General features: G+C 44.4%; 6 protein-coding genes across 6 annotated transcripts; 3 read left to right on the top strand and 3 right to left on the bottom strand.

Annotated features, from left to right (window-relative positions):
- Nucleotides 1–396: 396 nt before the first annotated feature.
- LOC308421578 (histone H2B type 1-C/E/F/G/I) lies at nucleotides 397–790 on the bottom strand (the record flags this gene model as incomplete). Its single annotated transcript, XM_080917982.1, has 1 exon — nucleotides 397–790. One exon carries the CDS (start codon nucleotides 788–790, stop codon nucleotides 410–412), a length of 381 nt encoding a protein of 126 aa, XP_080774108.1. The 3' UTR covers nucleotides 397–409.
- Nucleotides 791–1,081: 291 nt separating this feature from the next.
- Nucleotides 1,082–1,474, top strand: LOC308421572 (histone H2A type 1-B; the record flags this gene model as incomplete). The annotated part of the gene is made up of 1 exon (XM_080917977.1): nucleotides 1,082–1,474. The coding sequence occupies one exon, from the start codon at nucleotides 1,082–1,084 to the stop codon at nucleotides 1,472–1,474; it is 393 nt and encodes a 130-aa protein (XP_080774103.1).
- A 970-nt stretch (nucleotides 1,475–2,444) lies between these two features.
- On the top strand, nucleotides 2,445–2,855 carry LOC308421568 (histone H3.1; the record flags this gene model as incomplete). Its single annotated transcript, XM_080917973.1, has 1 exon — nucleotides 2,445–2,855. The coding sequence occupies one exon, from the start codon at nucleotides 2,445–2,447 to the stop codon at nucleotides 2,853–2,855; it is 411 nt and encodes a 136-aa protein (XP_080774099.1).
- A 3,270-nt stretch (nucleotides 2,856–6,125) lies between these two features.
- LOC308422046 (histone H2A type 1-H-like) lies at nucleotides 6,126–6,695 on the bottom strand (the record flags this gene model as incomplete). Its single annotated transcript, XM_080918518.1, has 2 exons — nucleotides 6,126–6,529; nucleotides 6,665–6,695. The coding sequence occupies 2 exons, from the start codon at nucleotides 6,693–6,695 to the stop codon at nucleotides 6,126–6,128; spliced, it is 435 nt and encodes a 144-aa protein (XP_080774644.1).
- Nucleotides 6,696–6,842: 147 nt separating this feature from the next.
- On the top strand, nucleotides 6,843–7,238 carry LOC308421579 (histone H2B type 1-M; the record flags this gene model as incomplete). The annotated part of the gene is made up of 1 exon (XM_080917983.1): nucleotides 6,843–7,238. The coding sequence occupies one exon, from the start codon at nucleotides 6,843–6,845 to the stop codon at nucleotides 7,221–7,223; it is 381 nt and encodes a 126-aa protein (XP_080774109.1). The 3' UTR covers nucleotides 7,224–7,238.
- A 9,469-nt stretch (nucleotides 7,239–16,707) lies between these two features.
- Nucleotides 16,708–17,664, bottom strand: LOC308422045 (olfactory receptor 2B2-like; the record flags this gene model as incomplete). Its single annotated transcript, XM_080918517.1, has 1 exon — nucleotides 16,708–17,664. One exon carries the CDS (start codon nucleotides 17,662–17,664, stop codon nucleotides 16,708–16,710), a length of 957 nt encoding a protein of 318 aa, XP_080774643.1.
- Between the last annotated feature and the right edge of the window lie 1,471 nt (nucleotides 17,665–19,135).

Below are 19,135 nucleotides of genomic sequence, written 5' to 3'. Positions count from 1 at the left end.
GGTTGCAAAGGCCTGCAATCCCAGAGACTGAAACTGAGAAAAGATGCAAAACTTGAGGCCAGACTAGGTGGTTACAATTCCATAGTAGACAGCAAGAGACTGGAACCAAGAAAACTAAAAAGTGAAGAGTAACATAGAAAAGGTATGGTGCTGTGTAACCTGATCGGGACAAGCACAGCCACATTTCAACAGATTTGTTAAAATAGGAATAAGGTCTCAAACAAGGACAATATTTCTGGAAGCAGGAGCAGCACAAACGCACTTAAAATGCTAATGAGTTTTAGTTTCTCTTTAACTTTGAGTGTACTGGAGACAGCATTATATCTCCAATGTGCTGTGTTTGCCCTTTCAAAAGAACTGCTTAGTGGCTCTGAAAAGAGCCTTTGGGTTCGGTGTGAGTTGCACGAACTCACTTGGAGCTGGTGTACTTGGTGACCGCCTTGGTGCCCTCGGACACCGCGTGCTTGGCCAGCTCCCCGGGCAGCAGCAGGCGCACGGCCGTCTGGATCTCCCGGGACGTGATGGTCGAGCGCTTGTTGTAATGCGCCAGGCGCGACGCCTCGCCCGCGATGCGCTCGAAGATGTCGTTCACGAACGAGTTCATGATGCCCATGGCCTTGGACGAGATGCCCGTGTCGGGGTGCACTTGCTTCAGCACCTTGTACACGTACACCGAGTAGCTCTCCTTGCGGCTGCGCTTGCGCTTCTTGCCGTCCTTCTTCTGGGCCTTGGTCACGGCCTTCTTGGAGCCCTTCTTCGGGGCGGGGGCGGACTTCGCGGGTTCAGGCATGGTGAACTAGGAAAGAGGAATCTCAAACAAGAAACACTGAACAGTAGAGTGTCCGGGCACTGGAGCGCTTTTTAAACAAACTTGTGCCTTTGGTTAGCGCGAATTAGCCATCGTCATCCACTAAGTACCCAATCATAGCAAGGGGTTTTCAAAGCAACTGTGTTATTGGTCTAAGTGAAATGTTTCAATGTAACCAATGAAATTGCTACTTTTCCACTCCCTGGGTTGAGTATAAATGTTGCGAGTGTCCGTTTCTCACTTATCTGAGAAGGTTCTACTTGCTCAACTATCATGTCTGGACGCGGCAAACAGGGCGGCAAGGCTCGCGCCAAGGCCAAGACCCGCTCGTCCCGGGCCGGCCTGCAGTTCCCCGTGGGCCGCGTGCACCGGCTGCTCCGCAAGGGCAACTACTCGGAGCGCGTGGGCGCCGGCGCCCCGGTGTACCTGGCGGCCGTGCTGGAGTACCTGACGGCCGAGATCCTGGAGCTGGCGGGCAACGCGGCCCGCGACAACAAGAAGACGCGCATCATCCCGCGCCACCTGCAGCTGGCCATCCGCAACGACGAGGAGCTCAACAAGCTGCTGGGCCGCGTCACCATCGCGCAGGGCGGCGTCCTGCCCAACATCCAGGCCGTGCTGCTGCCCAAGAAGACCGAGAGCCACCACAAGGCCAAGGGCAAATAAAAAAAGTCTTAACGAGCTCATCTGAGAACAAAGGCTCTTTTCAGAGCCACCTCCATACACACTTGGAGGAGCTGTGCTGCTTAGAATGGTAGTTGGGCTGATGAGTGCAACACTGAGAAAGAAACTTGTCAACCCAGTTCTTGTTCCCCAGTAAGAACTGAACACTACCGAGGAATTCGCATAATAGTATTATTGCCCCATATTAGTTTTAAGAAGTTAATCCGTTACTTTCCCCATATGTAAGTAAAATATGCATGAGATGGGTTTCAAGGGTCCCTGAAAGAGTAGCACTTAGCCTGAGGCCCAGAAGTAAAAATAATATATAGGGTATACATACAAAGGCAGACATCGAGTTTCGAGGTCGGCCTGCTAGGTAGTATGAGTTGCAACACAGTACTTAGCAGTTGTCTGGAGGAAAAAAAAATCCCCTTTGCACTTGAACAGCAGCATATATACTGGGAAATAATCACTATGTTCAGTCCTCACCTCAGTCCTGCTTATGTGCATGATTGACATGTCCTGTCATTTTCCAAGTCCAAATCAGCTAAGGATGTCATATCATTTGATGGTATCACAGCTAAAAACATTTCCAATAGACCTCCCCACCCCGCTCTGCAAATTCCAGGAGGTCAATGTGTTTAAAGCCGGTTTTTTTTAAAGTCACGACCTATCATATATATCTCATTATACATCTTTTCCTATAATCTGAAAAAGAAAAGTGTAGAAAATGATTTTAATAAAAATTACATTGATTTCCACGAATATTCACCGGGATTTTCTTTTCAATACGGAAATTGCACACTAGCCTAAACACACAAACCCTTAATCAGGCTGCAAGAAAACAAAAGAACTCACCAGCCAATTAAGTTGGTCCAGTAACCATTTTGACCAATCAGAATTCAGCCGTTTGTATAAATGTGGTCGTGAAGCTCGCTCATTCTCACTTTCCTTTGGAAGCTCAAGTGTTACCATGGCGCGTACCAAGCAGACCGCTCGCAAGTCCACCGGCGGCAAGGCCCCGCGCAAGCAGCTGGCCACCAAGGCCGCCCGCAAGAGCGCCCCGGCCACCGGCGGCGTGAAGAAGCCGCACCGCTACCGGCCCGGCACCGTGGCGCTGCGCGAGATCCGACGCTACCAGAAGTCGACGGAGCTGCTGATCCGCAAGCTGCCGTTCCAGCGCCTGGTGCGCGAGATCGCGCAGGACTTCAAGACCGACCTGCGCTTCCAGAGCTCGGCCGTCATGGCCCTGCAGGAAGCCTGTGAGGCCTACCTGGTGGGTCTGTTTGAGGACACCAACCTGTGCGCCATCCACGCCAAGCGTGTCACCATCATGCCCAAGGACATCCAGCTGGCCCGCCGCATCCGCGGGGAGAGGGCTTAAGTTAGTTACTCTTCAAGTGTTTTTTCCAAAGGCTCTTTTCAGAGCCACCCACACCTACACAGAGGAGCTGTTTTACTTTTTTTAGGCCAGTTGTAGCCAGTTTCTGACCTGCCTAAATTTGCCGAGGAAGCGATCTCTGCAGAGAGGGTAAATGAGTCTATGTCCTTGAAGGGGTTATCCATTGAGATGTGTGGATCCCAGCATCCTAGCCGTAGATTAAGTTTTCTCCTCTCTACACATTTAGCCTCTACTTTGTATTACGTCCTACGCATTGGCAGGCAGTGGTACCTGCTTATGGGTGTTTGGTCTGTGTCTAGAGGCCAGAATAAGGTACTAGGACCTCTATCCCTGTAGCTCTACAGGGTTTGACATACACAATGGGTGCGGAGATCTGAGGTCTTCCAGAATTGCTGCAAGCATTTTTATAACTGCTTAGCTATCTCTTCGGTACCAAGAAGGGAACTTGAGTTGCTCTGTATACTTAGGGTGTTCAGAAAGCCCCTTGATAAACGGTTGAATGGATTGGGAGACAGGAAGTAAACTGCTCGGAAGATGCAAAGCCCATAAGAACCCCAAGTTCTACAACTAGCCTCCTGTGGCCTGTGAGTCTTTAATTGCCCATAACTCTATAACATCCATTTACTTGTCATCAAAGCGTTCAGCTTTTTGTGGCCCAGTGACCTGTGTGCCATTCCTGTCCCTGTGCAAGAGAAGTCCCTAGCAATCACGTGTCTTTCTGTTACACCAGCACAACCCAGGCCTAGACAGTTAGCTTTACTGAGTCCCTTGGCTCAGGGTTGGAATAGGAGACTTCCACTGTAGCTATGAGGTGGAAAGCGATGTGTGACCTCTAGTCACACACGCACAACCTGTGTCACATGCCCACACATTCCCACACTCACCACACACGTAGAATGATGTCATAGTTCTATGTATCAGAATTAACCCCTAAAACAAAATGAACTGCCTCTCAGGAGAGATAACCTGGAAAGGGAGGTAAAGATTTAAAGGCCCATGAGTCTACTGCAGATGGGAGTCTGTCTTTGGGTCCAGGCTAAGGCCTGTTGACAGATGGTAAGGAGTGCATTCTTCCTCAGACACTAAGATCTAGTACTCACCGCAGAAGGGCTCACCCAGATTTTATTTTGTTTGGTTTGGTTTTTCAGGATTGCACTGACAACCCTCGTATCTGTCTCACAGGGTTAGGCTTCCGGTTAGAATGACATGAAACATTTCTCAGTCAGTGGCCGCATGTGCCTGGATATTCTGATTCTGGCAATACTCCATGTTATGGGACTGTCGCTATGGTGGGGTCACCTTCTAAATAAACTTTATGAACTCCAGCACACCTTATCTCCCATATAAGAACTTAGCTTTACTTTAGTAAGGACAGATAAAAATCGCTACTCAGTGACAGATGTCACACCCTTGGCCTATCCTAGTGGGCAGGCAATAATGTTATTTATTAAGACAAGGATCGGTAAGAAGTCGAGTTGATGAGTGATCCATCTAGAATACATATTTGGAGTTTTGTTCGTTTCTACAGGAAATCTGGACGTTAACAGTTGCATGAAGGGACTAAGTCTCATACAAAGATCTGGAATTCAATAGTATATCAAAACTATATAGAAACTAAGGGAAGGGGCTCTCTTCTAAGTTTTCTTTACTGCCAATACGCCCTGCTCTGCTTTGTTCATCTTACGGCCATTCTCTGCTGGACCCCAACTATCCTTCAATAAGAATTCCCTCAAACTCCCCAAGCACATGCTCCTTTCTTAGATCTCTTTTCTCTTAATCCGCCACGCTCCCTGCTCCCCGAAGTCCGCACACTGCCCTACCCTTCCTGTGTTATTTGCCCACCTTTGTGTTCTCGTCACTGGATTGTTTCTTTGGCTCAGACACTATACTTATGGTGTCTAAACGTGAAATTAATTTTCTGAACGAATAATTAGAACTCAAGGGGGTAAAATAGCAACAGACGCTGTGCCCGAACTTCCTGAGACCCCAAAACTATTAGGTGCTATGAGTCCTTTCCAAAACCCAGATGTCATGTACACTCATTTGGACAACAACAAAGGTACTTTACCCCACTGTGCTCCCATGGCCTTTGGCTTTTCAGAAGAAATGGAACTATTTCGAAACACGGATTGTCTACTTAGCACTCTTGGGATTGGGACGGCAACATTCAACACCGTCTCATCTAGGGCACATCTTTGTATACATAGCTACTCAAGGTTTTCTTTCTTTTCTCTTTCTCTTTGAGATGTCCTGAGCACTGGGATTGGAGATGTACCTCAGGCACGTGCAACAATGTTGCTAACAGTTTAGGAGTCACTGACATTACACCAAGGTCCCACAGCCAACTGCAAATATTCATGACAGGAAAATAAAACTAGAGACATTGTCTTCTAAATTTTTATTATACACCCACTTGAAACAGCAATCATATCAGGGACTTGGGATTTCTCAAACTCAGCCATCCCACTGGCTCAAACAGCAGTGATGGTATTTACACGTCTGAACTACCCTATATGTGGTGTGTGGAATTACATTTCGGTCCCACCTATTCCAGCACTGTCATATATATGAGCACTGGGTCACTACAGAAAATATCTTTTCTCAGGGTTAGGGCAGGTCATCACACTTTCCCGACGTTTTAACTCCACCTCCATTTTATTTTCATGAGTCATAAACACAGACAGAGCCGGCAAGAGGTTAGTCAGAAAGAGAATTAGATTAATAGTGTTTACTTGCTTAAAAAAATCTTTTATGAATTACATTTACTGTAAGGGTAGGGCATGCATGTATGAAAGCCAGCGGACAACTTGTGGAAGCAATTCTTTCCTTCCATGTGGGCTCAGGCTTGAACTTAGATGTTCAGTAAAACGGGTTTAATGATTCTGGGCTCTGTACTAGGCCACTAGCTTAAACACCTAATGAAGACTTCAGGAAACTGTTATTTAGCTATAATGTTTCAAAGTCAAAAGGGAGTAAATTACAAAATTGTACTGAGGCCGCCTTCTGCAAGACTCAACCTTGCAGAAACTACACTGGTACCACACAGAGGGCTGACAAGGCATTCTAATAAGTGTTCTGTTTGGCATAACTTGTGGCTCAAGTAGGCACTTGTCATGCAAGCCTAGGGCCTGAAGTGGATCAGAGACTGGGGTAGAGCATCAATTCCGCTTCTGACTTCTAGAAAAGTTCTGTAACTCAATGAATTGCTATCCTGGATTACTCACAAACTCGTTTCGAACACAAAAAGTGTTTCTAAAAAGATCCAATTTTTCCTAAGAACTTATCGGAAATACGGTGTTCACTTGGCACTGTCTTCTTGGGCAGCAGCACGGCCTGGATGTTGGGCAGGACGCCGCCCTGCGCGATGGTGACGCGGCCCAGCAGCTTGTTGAGCTCCTCGTCGTTGCGGATGGCCAGCTGCAGGTGGCGCGGGATGATGCGCGTCTTCTTGTTGTCGCGGGCCGCGTTGCCCGCCAGCTCCAGGATCTCGGCCGTCAGGTACTCCAGCACGGCCGCCAGGTACACCGGGGCGCCGGCGCCCACGCGCTCCGAGTAGTTGCCCTTGCGGAGCAGCCGGTGCACGCGGCCCACGGGGAACTGCAGGCCGGCCCGGGACGAGCGGGTCTTGGCCTTGGCGCGAGCCTTGACAACGCAACCTGATATAAGGAATGAAAAGCTGTGTACTATAACTTACGTGCTGAGGGGGAAAAAGCAGCTCACTCTTTATTATTGACAAAATGGCGCTAAAAATGAAGACGTGGCATTGGCTAAACGTCTAGTATCATGTTAACCAATAGGAGCACAAGTTTGGAGTATCTGCATCCTTAATGGTTATAGACAGTTTTAAACTAACCAATAAGCAAGCGTCTACCTTTCCTTCCTATTTGCATAAGCAAGTGTATATAAGGTTTCCACTTGGCGGCCTCCTTGCAGTCAATTCTCTTTCATTGCCTGGTGGTTGTATACAACATGCCTGAGCCTACGAAGTCCGCCCCCGCCCCGAAGAAGGGCTCCAAGAAGGCCGTGACCAAGGCGCAGAAGAAGGACGGCAAGAAGCGCAAGCGCAGCCGCAAGGAGAGCTACTCGGTGTACGTGTACAAGGTGCTGAAGCAAGTGCACCCCGACACGGGCATCTCGTCCAAGGCCATGGGCATCATGAACTCGTTCGTGAACGACATCTTCGAGCGCATCGCGGGCGAGGCGTCGCGCCTGGCGCATTACAACAAGCGCTCGACCATCACGTCCCGGGAGATCCAGACGGCCGTGCGCCTGCTGCTGCCCGGGGAGCTGGCCAAGCACGCGGTGTCCGAGGGCACCAAGGCGGTCACCAAGTACACCAGCTCCAAGTGAGTTCGTGCAACTCACACCGAACCCAAAGGCTCTTTTCAGAGCCACCCACAATTTCCCTCAGAATGGCTGTTACACATGTTTATTGAAGGCGCCTCTCCCGCAGAAGTGTTTGCGTTCAGAAGGTCAGGGTTTTTCCCGGACGGCAGTAATATTTTAGTAACTCAGCGGTCTGTTGATAGTCCTTGTACTTTGCGTTTTAAGAGGTTATATCTGAAAGTTTAATTCATTAACTGGTATTCAGGTTCTGGCGATCAGCTTCTTTCCTTCTAACTGAAAAGTACGATGAGCAAGCTGTGGGCGTTGGTAAGTGAATATTGGCCGTACAAGCAAAAATAGAACCTATGTGTAAATTCGGGAGGAGCTTCAAAACCGATTTGACTGTCCATTTTCACGAATCTAGCGACAAGAGCCAAAACTGCATTTAAAGCCAGTGAACTCTAGCATGACCGCATTTATGCAGGTCGCCATCGCAGTTCCTCTGCATGAAGACTACTTCCAGTGTTCAATTAAAGCAGGACAGTTGGGGCTGTATAAGGAATAATGTAGTTTTGCAGTGTTGTGAAATGTGCCGCTCTTCTGACATCTTGTGGCCACAAAGAGAATCACAAGCCCATGGCCTTGGGTTTTTTCATCCAAACTGACAATGTTTCCTTATGACCAGCGAGTTTTGTTTTGTTTTGTTTTGGTTTTGTTGTTGTTGTTTTGTGTCCTGGCAACGTTATAAGAGTGATATTAACTTCTCGAGAATCATTTTGAGTGTGACTGAAGAAGAGGAGGCAAAACAGATGAGATTGGAGCACATAGTGGGAGAGTCTGGTCAGAAACAAAAACCACACACAATCAAATTAAAATGTAAAATAACTGAGACTATCAGAGAAATGCTTTTTAGTTTTCGATTTCTGTCCCGTATTTATTTGACATTTTCCCGTGCTTCATCATACATACCCAACGATATTATTAAACCATTGTTAGAATGACAGGGCAAAAGAAACCTAACACAGGCGATAGATATTCTCTTGAAGTTCAAGATCAAGGCATGAGCAGATATGGCTTCTCCTGAGGCCTGTCTCTGGGACTTGCCAGGCGTCTGCCTTCGTGTTGTGCCCTTGACTTATTCAGCCCTGTGTCTCTCTAATAAAGGACCCACTCTTAGGACATTTCTTAATGGAAATGAACTAAAGGCAAGTTACTAGGCGATTGGTCAGCCACTGACCTTAGCTCCAGCCTGTGAATTAGCTCCTTGAAGATCCTGTCTCCAAATACAATCATTTGAAGGACAAAAACCTGACCATGAGCCTTTGGGGGGGGGGCACTTTAATCTGTCACCACACTTAACAGTATATTTTATTTCAACCTTCTATTATTTCCATTTCTCTCTCATTTTAAACTCCTGCATTTAGTTAAAATTATAGCTAAAACATCAACTGAAGTTTTTCTTTTCCCCCTATTGGATAGTTTTATGTATTTACATTTCAAATGTTATCCCCTCCTGTTTCCTTGCTCTCCCATACCCTTTCCCTCTGCATCTGTGAGGATGCTCCCCCTCCCACCCACCCACTCCTGACTCAACACCCTGGCATTCCCCTACACTGGGGCATTGAGTCTTCACAGGACCAAGGGCTTCTCCTCCTATTGATGCCAGACAATGCCATGGGTCCCTCCATGAGTACTCTGCTTGGTGGTTTAGTCCCTGGGAGCTCTGGGGGTCTGGTTGGTTGATTTTGTTGTTCTTCCTGTGAGGTTGCAAATCCCTTCAGCTCCTTCAGTCCTTTCTCTAACTCCTTCTTTGGGGTCCCCGTGCTCTGTCTGACGGTTGGCTGCAAGCATCCTCATCTCTATCAGTAAGGCTCTGGCAGAACCTCAGTAGACATCCATATCGGCCTCCTGTCAGCAAGCTCTTGGCAACTGAGGATTTTCTAAAACAGAGTTTATGTCAGTTGCTCACAGGGGTCCAACAGTCCCTGGACATTTGAAACCTCCTCTCATTTCTACAAAATTTCCTGAAGTCCATGGTTTCTGTACTTTTTTTTTTTTCTTTTTTTAATGTTGATAGTGTTATGAGACACTTAGGCCCTTAGTCCTGCCACTCTGGTTTCTCCAAATTTTGAAAGAAATTAGAAACAAGTAAAGGAAAGTAGTTTCATTCACAGTTAGGCAAGAGCTGGGGAGCTAGGAGTTCCTGCACGTGCTCTATCTCTCCTATTGCAGTGTTCCAGTTTTATAGAAACCACAGAAGGAAACGCAGGAAGAGGAGGCGGTGCGTTCTAGGCAGTTAGTCTGTCCTGCGCAGAAAACTCCCAGAGTCCGGATGTTTGCTTTTCCCTTCCCCTTTTTGAGATTCCTGGAGGAAATCTTATATTTTTAGCCAGGAGCCTCGCCGTCTTTCCAGCCCTTGCGGCAGAAATCTTAATTCTTTAGGGTCCATTGTTTAGCATTCCTCTTTCATTAAGGACCAAAGCGCATTTCCGTAGTTTCCTAGCTCTGTTGTAAGAACAATCACAGCACATGCACGTTCTTAAAGCTGGCAGGAGCTGGGGAGTGGAAGTGGCCAGCATGTTCCTGCACGTCACGGCTCCACTGGCCGAGTCTTCCAGTTCTGAAGAAGCTATGTATTTCAATATGAAATAGCCTAAACCTTTTGTATTGGACCTTAACAAACGTTTAGAATGTGACCCAGGCTAAACAAACAAAAGTTGTTTATTTATTTATTTATTTTGAATCTCATGGTTGGAAATCTGGATATGAACAAAAATTTCTGGACCCAGGACAAACTCTGCCTGAGGTCTCCTGCCGCCAAGGCCTGAGTCAAATGCCCAGAGTTTCCCACTTGATGCTCAACTAAGAAGTCATTCCTGGCCTGGCCCCTCTGGGCAGAGCACAGGCTTCTCTCATTCAGACATTCAAAAGCTAGTTTAGAAAAATAGTAAGCCAGTGGGAACAGCCGTGGCTTTCTAACAGCAGTGAGGTGAGAGCAAAGGCATAGGAAATATTCAGGGTTGTTTATTGTGATTTTGGGTTTGTTTGTTTTAGTCCAGAAGACTGGCTTGGGCCATTGTATTTGCTAAGCACACGCTCGACCTCAGTGCTGTTTTCTAACCTCTCAAAAGTTGTTTTATTGTTGATCGAATGGTTACCTAAGTTTAAAAAGCAAAACACACAATTCATTCTACTTAGGTGACCTTTGATTTGTTTTCATTGATATCATTCTTAACTGGCATGGGAAAGTTTTAGACGTTAGCTGGGCACAGCATGATGTTCTGTTATCCATACACAAAGCTGAGTATTAAACAGAGGGAGTTACCAGTCACCTGCTTACCTGTGCCTTGTGATACAATCTCTTCTACCTGTTTTCTAAAATTCCCTTCCTTTTCTTTAGTGGCTTTCCCTTCCCTTCTGTCTTACAAGACTTAAAAGGGCAGAGGGTAGGGGTTGCCTGCTTTTCTTATCTCCCTTTTTCTCTTTCCTCCAGTCTATTTTAGATAAAGCAAGGATCTCAAATTGCATTTAAAATAGCCGTCTAATGAATCAATGGGCCCTTTCCTTTATCTCTCTGTTCATGATTGAGAATTAGAGAGAACTGTTTCCTTCTGGCATTAACATCTCAACAATTCAGATTTTTAAGTGGAGAAAAAAAAAAAAAAAAAAAAAAAAAAAGGAGAACCGTGCCAGTTTGTATTCCAGAAAGCAGCACACATTTTAAGAGAAAAAAATATCAGTATAGTACTGAGCTTAAAATTTTTTTATTTATATTTTTCCCCCTGAAAGAATATGACCAGATGATTCCCAGCAAATTATTGATTTAAGTCATCCTCCACCAGACTGAGAAGCTGGGATTATATAAAAGCAAAAAAAATTTAACTGTTTACTGTTGAGCTAAAATCTCTGAAATACTTCATCAGAAGTCGCAGTGGATTCATTTTATGATGCCCAGGGACCCCACCATTTCTCTGCCTGCAGGACTTAGAAAAGGGCTGGTACTTCCAAAACTGGATTCAGGGAGATAAACGCACCCATCCCGACACAGGAAACTTGGCTTGGAGCATTACCAAAGATTGTTTTAAAAAAAAGAGGTCAGAGTTGTCAAAACAAACTTGGAAAGACCTGGAGGTGGACAAAGAAAATTCCAGCGTGTCCTCACGAAATAACCTAACAATAGTAATTGGGATCTTTTGCTGCCTGTGATGTATCCGGGTATTTTACATCTCGGCAGAGATTGACTATAACGGAGAAGACGCCAGCTATTTTCCAGATGTTGACTGTGGAAAGGAAGGTAGTGTAGGGCTGACGAAGGAAGGGCCTTTCTTTCTACAGACTCATTAGGGACGACACTCAGTTCTCTGCCAAGCGACTGTTGCCCCAGACACTTTCTACTCCTGTCTAGAAAACAAAAAACAACAACAAAAAAACTGAAGTTGGGAAATCTCCATAGGCAATGTCCAAAGCTCTGAAGAAATAAAGGAGCAAAACACACCATACTGAGCTGGTGGTGATTAGCGCCAAGGAGAAAAACGGAGCAGGACGAAAATGCTACTCCGCTAAAAGCGAGCTGGCCTTGAGTTGCTTCTTCGAACTGTACATTTCTAGCAGGCAGTGGCGCACAGACATGCTAATTCTGCGACTCGGTTTCTTACCTCCTCTGAGTCTGTTATTACCCCACAGTTAATTGAAAGCGCGCCGTTTTCATTTTAAAGGAATATTGAGCGCAGCATACTTAATTAGTCATTACTTTCCGCTTTTGCAAGCAAACAAACAGTAGTAGCAAACTTTTTTGTGGCGAGGAAGAAAAACAACATTAGCAGAGGATGGTTTCGATCCATCGACCTCTGGGTTATGGGCCCAGCACGCTTCCGCTGCGCCACTCTGCTCTAGCCGGCAACGCTGTCTTTGAAATCATCCCTTTATACTTTTATGTAACACTGCTTTCCAGTCTTTTACAAGTTATAGTGATTAGTTAGCTAAATAATTGACTTAGATCTAGCTAAATGAGCTCAGAGAGATTTTATTTCAAATAGCGTCAGATAAATGAAATTCAATGTTTTTTAAAAAAAGCTTGTCGCTAACCTATTAGTCCCTTTCATTTGAAAGAAAGATTTCATTTAAAATATGATTAGCATACAGGAGTAATCGAAAATCTAAGTAGGAAAAACAAGTGATTCTAAGGCAGATTGTACTTTGAAGAAAAACAAAAAGCGCTGCATTGGCCGGGAATCGAACCCGGGCCTCCCGCGTGGCAGGCGAGAATTCTACCACTGAACCACCAATGCATATGCTGTTAAAGCTTCGTCGTAGACATACTTACATTATCCCTATGACACTGCGTACTAAAATGCCATTTTCTTAAAACTAGGCATTAATGTCAGCTTGCAGACCATAAATCTCCCTTCAGTGGTGGAAAGACTGACAGACTTGGGTGGTTCAGGGGACCTGGGGTATTGAGGTGAGAGGGGAGGGCAGTAAGAAGGCAGGTAACTGCGGATGCCGAAAATACCCAGTTCTCAGAAATTGCTTAGGACTCTGGGTGGACACGGAAGGAACGTGAGCAGGACAATGAAGAAATGTTAAGGGAGTGAGAAGGAAGAGAGTCGAAGAAAAGGGTGCAAAAGAGCCGAGCAAAGGGGAGAGAGGAACCCCAAGGCAAGCCCTGGAGGTGGGATCGGTGCTGCTCCCTATTGGTTGGAAGGTCGGAGGCGGAAGGGGCGGGTGTTAGGAATGAGGATTTGGCCTTGGGAGCTTTGGTCAAGGTTGCATTGATTTCAGAATGTCCTTTAGGAAAATCCAGTATGGGGATCCCATTAAAGGATAACTTCTCCCCAAAGGCACAGTCGTGACTTCCATAAAAACATAAAAGTGAACTCGTGCTAAGTGAATTTGTATAACAAATTCAAGATGTGACTGCTGGGAAAAGAATAGAAGATGAGAGACAAATATTGGATAGTCACAGCACCACCCCCTCTATGCCACCCCTACCCCCAGAGTGTTAACAATGTCCCCAAACCTGGGAGAACAGATACAGGGGTTGATCATCCAGTCCACTCTGAGCAGACCCTGCGTCATTGTACATGTCTTTCCTCTGACCGAACCCTTCCTCTCTTCAAACCCAAATAAAGCTCATGTCTAAACACCAAAGACAGATTGTTTATACCTCTGTTTCTCTACCTTTCTCCATTTCCCATCTTGTTAGTGGCGTCCCATGGCCACACTTTTGCCCTTCAATAAGAAAACCAGCAACTCTTGCTTTGAGCCTGCACGTGTATGGCAGTTTTACATCTGATGGCTAAAACTAGGGACACAGTACTGTGGCTGTCTTCTGAACACTTGTCTTCTATGAACAAATCCAGCAGTCCACTTCTCCCTGTCTCCAGTCCTCCCTGGTCACCCAGCCCACCCTGCCCTACCCACCTCTGCTTTGTCCCACCTCCACCAGAAAAGCCACTCCAGACAGCGTTCATGACCTGACACTTTACACACCAGTATCTTTCCTCCTGGTTTCCATGACCGGCCCTCTGTCTGGTAGTAACTGGATGACAGAAGCTACCACAGCATCCTGAGCTACAAACACACAGAATGTCTTGGATGACGAAAGTTGTCAGGGGCAGATTTTCTGATGGAGGAGTGATGGTTAATGTGCATTTCTTTATGTTTTTGACTCAGGCCAGTGGACAATGTCAGTTTGTTACAAAAAAGCATCATCAGATGCTGATTTCTGTTCCCCGAGATCTAGTTCCAGTCTGGGTATAGGCATTTCCATGAATATCCAAGACTCTCCTGTATCAATGTGGTGGGAAGAATGCTCCTCAATTATCTCTGATTGGTTAATTAAAAAGAAAATCTCTGTGAGTTCGAGGCCACCCAGGTCTAAGAATCGAGTTCCAGGATAGCAAGAGAAATTCTGTCTCGGGAAACATGATAAATTCTGTCTCAGATCAAGACTCTAGAAAACAACAACTTAACTTTTTTTCTATAGGAGATGAGGGGCTGCGTGATCCAGAACAGCATAGACGACTCAGTTTTTTAGTGATGGTTTGAAGTTGACAGGCACTGTACTGTTCATGCCTTTGGTTGTCTTCATTAGCAAACGATGAGGCTGAGAAACTTAAGTGGAGGTACTTATTCCAGATTATTTAGATGGCACCCAAATGACATTTAGAAATTAATATTTATAAGACAGGTTGAGAGACATTCTACTGAGGCTCACAATGTGGACAAAGAAATGTGAAGCAGTAGCCAGCAGTGAGAGATTTTTATTTTAACCGTGTTTCATAAATTTCTATTTTCCGAGATTGTGAAATGGTCAACTCTATCAGCATTGTAGAGTGTAGACATTTTTATGAGTTCTTTCTTTTTTTCAATATTTATTGGATGTTTTATGTATTTACATTTCAAATGTTATTTGATTTTTCTTGCATTATACTAAAATCAACTCCATTTTTACCCACTGGTAGGAATTCTGCTCTTTAAAAAAGCAACATTTCATGAGCACCCTTCCAAAGCTGATGTCAGTGACGTCAGGATAAAGTGATTCCTACTCCATACTGAAGGAGTCCATGCCTTCCTTAAAAAGACTTCAGGAGGCATGGTATTCTGATTGCCCAGTTCCTATTGTATCCCCTATTCTATAAAGGCATATTACTTGCAACATAGATTGATTGAAATGCAAAACCCAGAGCTACAACCAATAGCTTATTGGTACATTCCTCCACGTAAGGATTACATGGAATTTATTGCCAATCAATTTCAATACCCTTTAAAATAGAAAATGAAGTTGACATATTTATATGGATTTATGTTAAATACCAGCCACTTATTTGCTGGTTTTATTTTAAATCATCTTTCAAACAGCTTCAGAACTATTTTCTTACTCCACCCATTCTTTTAGAGTTATCATTCTGTTATTTTAAATCCAGACAGGCTCTTGATTGACAAGCGTCAATTAATATAGCAGAACATTAAAATCCTATAGCAATGGTGAATTCTTTCTAAAGTAGTATTATTTTACTAGTCAGTTTTTATGAGGCGTTTTACTACAGATAGGAGCACATAGAATTATTCTACACCTCGGTCACTGTTGCTCCACATTGTATGAATGTATAATAAGAAAGGCCAGCAGAGATCATCAAACACATATCATATGTATAAATATACATCAACTAATAGGAAAATATTTGTAGAATTTAAATATAAACCCCTTTAAAATTTATGAGTGCGTATCTTGTTGAAATAATTAAATTGTGTATTTTTTAAAAACACAATTGCCTCAATTTCCTCCTTTTCGCTAATTGCTTCAAGCCTACCTCCTGCTTTGATCCAGATGTCAATATACACAGATAAAAGCTCTAGAATAAAAAGCAGCAGATACACACAAGAGGAGTAGACAGCAGGAAAAATCAAACTAAGACCAGAAATCAGCCAAGTAGAAACAAAAAGAACCATAGAAAGAATCAACAAAACTAGGAGCTGGTTCTTTGAGAAAATCACAAGATCAATAAACCCTTAGCCAGACTAACTAGAGGACACAGAGAGAGTATCCAAATTAACAGATCAGAAAGGAAAGGAGAGACATAACAACAGAAACTGAGAAAATTCAAGAACTCATAAGATTCTACTACAAAAGCCTATACTCAACAATACTAGAAAATCTGGAGGAAATGGACAATTTTTCTAGACAGATACCAGATACCAAAGTTAAATCAGGATCAGATAAAAAAAATCTAAGCAGGCCTATAACATCTAAAGAAATAGAAGCAGTCATCAAAAGCCCCTAAAACAACAACAACAACAACAACAACAACAACAACAAAAAAGCCCAGGACCAGATAGGTTCAGTGCAGAATTCTATCAGACCTTCATAGAAGACCTAATAAAATCCTCTCCAAACTATTTCATAAAATAGAGACAGAGGGAACACTACCCAATTCATTCTTCGAAGCCACAATTACTCTTATTCCTAAACCTAAAATTAAATAACTTAATTAATAAAAAATGAAGAAAAAATGTTGGTATAGAGCCTATGCTGACCTCACCATAATTCTGAAGGTTGAGTCTGATCCCAGGTGGTACCTAGGAAATACCAGCAAGAACTCCAAAGGCCAAGGTGGAACTTAGTGTTCCTGTAGGAAATATGAAAATTTTTCTGGAGATTTGTAGAAAGACAAGTTCTCAGACCCACATCAGACCTATTGTGTTAGAAGACCTAAGGATTGTAGGACTCAGTGGATTTTTTGACCTTAGACCCTGAGATGTCTAGGAATCCTCACTAAGCACATTAAATGGTAAAAAGCTTAAAACTGCAGGTTGTATGGATAGCAATTTGGGAGAATCATAAAGAGTCAGTTCCCAGGGCTTGTGAATGAATAAATCCGGGAGGGAGAACACTGTATCATTCTCTATCAGCAAGACTTTATTTCATGGAAATCATCACAAACATTCAGTAAAGAAGAAAACAAGATAATTTATCAGGCTGCACAATTATATACTAATAGGGCTATTATTCAGACATCTCTAATTTTCTACTCAAGATGAGCCTTGTCATCAACCTCTTGAACGCTCCCTTTACCTCTTTGTTCCTGAGTGTGTAAATGAGGGGGTTCAGCATGGGTGTGATGATCCCATAAAAGAGGGACACCATTTTCCCCCGGTCCTTGGAAGTAGGGGATGGTGGCTGCAGATACATGTAGATGGCAGTGCCATAGAAAAGCACCACCACAATGAGGTGGGAGCCACATGTCCCAAATGCCTTTCGCCGACCTTCAGCTGACCTTATTCTCAACACTGCTTTGACAATGAAAGCATATGATATGAGGATGAGAGTCACAGGTATTAAAAGAAAAAACACGCTGATAAAGAACAGCTCTGCTTCATTAGCAGTCGTATCCACACAGGACAACTTGAGAAGAGCAGGGACTTCACAGAAGAAATGGTCCACTTCCTTGTGACCACACAGTGGCATCTGAATGGTCCATGTGGACTGCAATACTGAGTTGCTGAAGCCACTGATCCAACACGCAGCTGCCAAGTGGAGGCAGCGCCTCTGCTGCATGATGACTGAGTAGTGGAGAGGCCGACAGATGGCTACAAACCTGTCAAAGGACATGACCCCCAGCAGAAAGCATTCTGTGGAACCCAAGGCCAGGAAAATGAAAAGCTGGGCTACACAGCCACCATAGCTGATGACCTTTCGGGTGCTGCATATGTTGATGAGCATTTGTGGGACTGTGCTTGTGGTATAGCACAGGTCTAGCAGGGACAGGTTAGTGAGGAAAAAGTACATGGGTGTGTGCAGTTTGGGATCCAGGCGGGACACAATAATTATCATCGTATTTCCAAAGATGGTCAGAATATAGGACACTAGAAACACCACAAAGAGTGGCAGCTCCAGCCATGGCCGATCTGAAAACCCTAAGAGAATGAACTCCCATGAGATGCTCTCATTGGCTGCACTCATGTTAAATGTACAGCCTCAGGTCCTGGGAACACAAAGGTTATAAGTTGGTGGGCATGCTCACTGGATGTGCCAGTCAGTGGTGACGTGATGAGGCTGGAGAGTTTGTGCATTCACAACGTGATCCTGTTAGGGTGGAAATGTATTGACAGAAGTTTCAGTGTCTTTTAAACCTTTCAGAACTTTTTCTGTCCCTAATAATTGTTACCAAAGTGATTTCAAGATTATAGTTCTTTATCAGTTTCTACTGTCACAGAATCTGTCCTTTGGTGTTTGCTATTTTATGAATGGATTATTTTCTGGACTTTATTTTCACCAGGTATCTGCTATCAGGGAGATACAACTATTGCTCCTGTAATTTTAATGCAGTTTAATTTGTCCCCAGAATTATTGAGAGTCTCTGTTGCTGCCATTTGCAAAAATTAATTCTATCTTATTTCTCCATTATTCCTGCCCTTGCCTCAAATAAACACAGATATTATATCATCTATAATAAGCTTTTAGACACCATGTCGAGAGACTTATCCTATTGCTCTCAGGTTGCAGAATCTCCACAGGACTGTGAGCTCATGTGACATCTGATGCTAGCCTGTGTGGGTCATACACTCCCAACCCTCTTCTGTAACTAGTTACATTGCTCTGAGGTGCTTCCTGTCCTCTGATATTCAGGTTCCTCTTTTGTAAGATACACATTTATAAATATACTACATTAGCTACTGTTTACATTGCTGTGAAATAACACCATGACCAAAAAGTAATTCTGGGAGAAAAGGGTTTATTTAGCTCACACTTTCACATTGCTGTTCATCACCAAAGGATCAGGACTGGAACTCAAACAGGGCAGGAATCTGGAGGCTGGAGCTGATGGAGGAGTGCTGCTTACTGGCTTCCTTCCCCTGGCTTGCTCAGGTTGCTTGCTTTTGGACATGGATCACCAGTCCAGGGCTGGCAGTACCCACTAATTGAGAAAATGCCTTACAGCTGGATCTCATGGAGGCAGTTACTCAAAGCAAGCTCCTTCCTCTCTGATAATTCCTTGAGGTTACACAAAGGCATCCAGTACTGATAGGAATTACTTTTCTGGACTGTGCACAATCACAAGTGCACCTCGATGAGCCCGACACTGGGTAGGAGCAGAGAAGTGGGAATCAAGCAGCCACAATGAGGGAAGGGACTGAGGAGCTCAGGAGACTCACTTGGAGCTCTTTTAATGCTCATTTTTCTAGGGGTCAGCAGCACATGAGGTTGTGTTACAAACCCAGCAGTGCATTTCAATCCCAGGAGCCAGGGAAACACATCCTAGGTATAGCTGCTATCTTAAGTGTGACTGTGATCTTTTGTGTAAACTGTTTGGCAATGCCTGGGAGCACAGAGGTTGGGCAGTGGTGACAAGAGTGATGGATGCTTTCCTTTGAGAAACTACTCATAGCTCTACATTTTCTGCAGGTACCTATGATAGTACAGAGAGTTAATA

Source organism: Micromys minutus, assembly GCF_963924665.1.
Source record: "Micromys minutus genome assembly, chromosome: 6".
NCBI lineage: Eukaryota > Metazoa > Chordata > Mammalia > Rodentia > Muridae > Micromys > Micromys minutus.
Note: the sequence above shows the minus strand (reverse complement) of the source record. Positions and strands in the feature narration are given on the sequence as shown.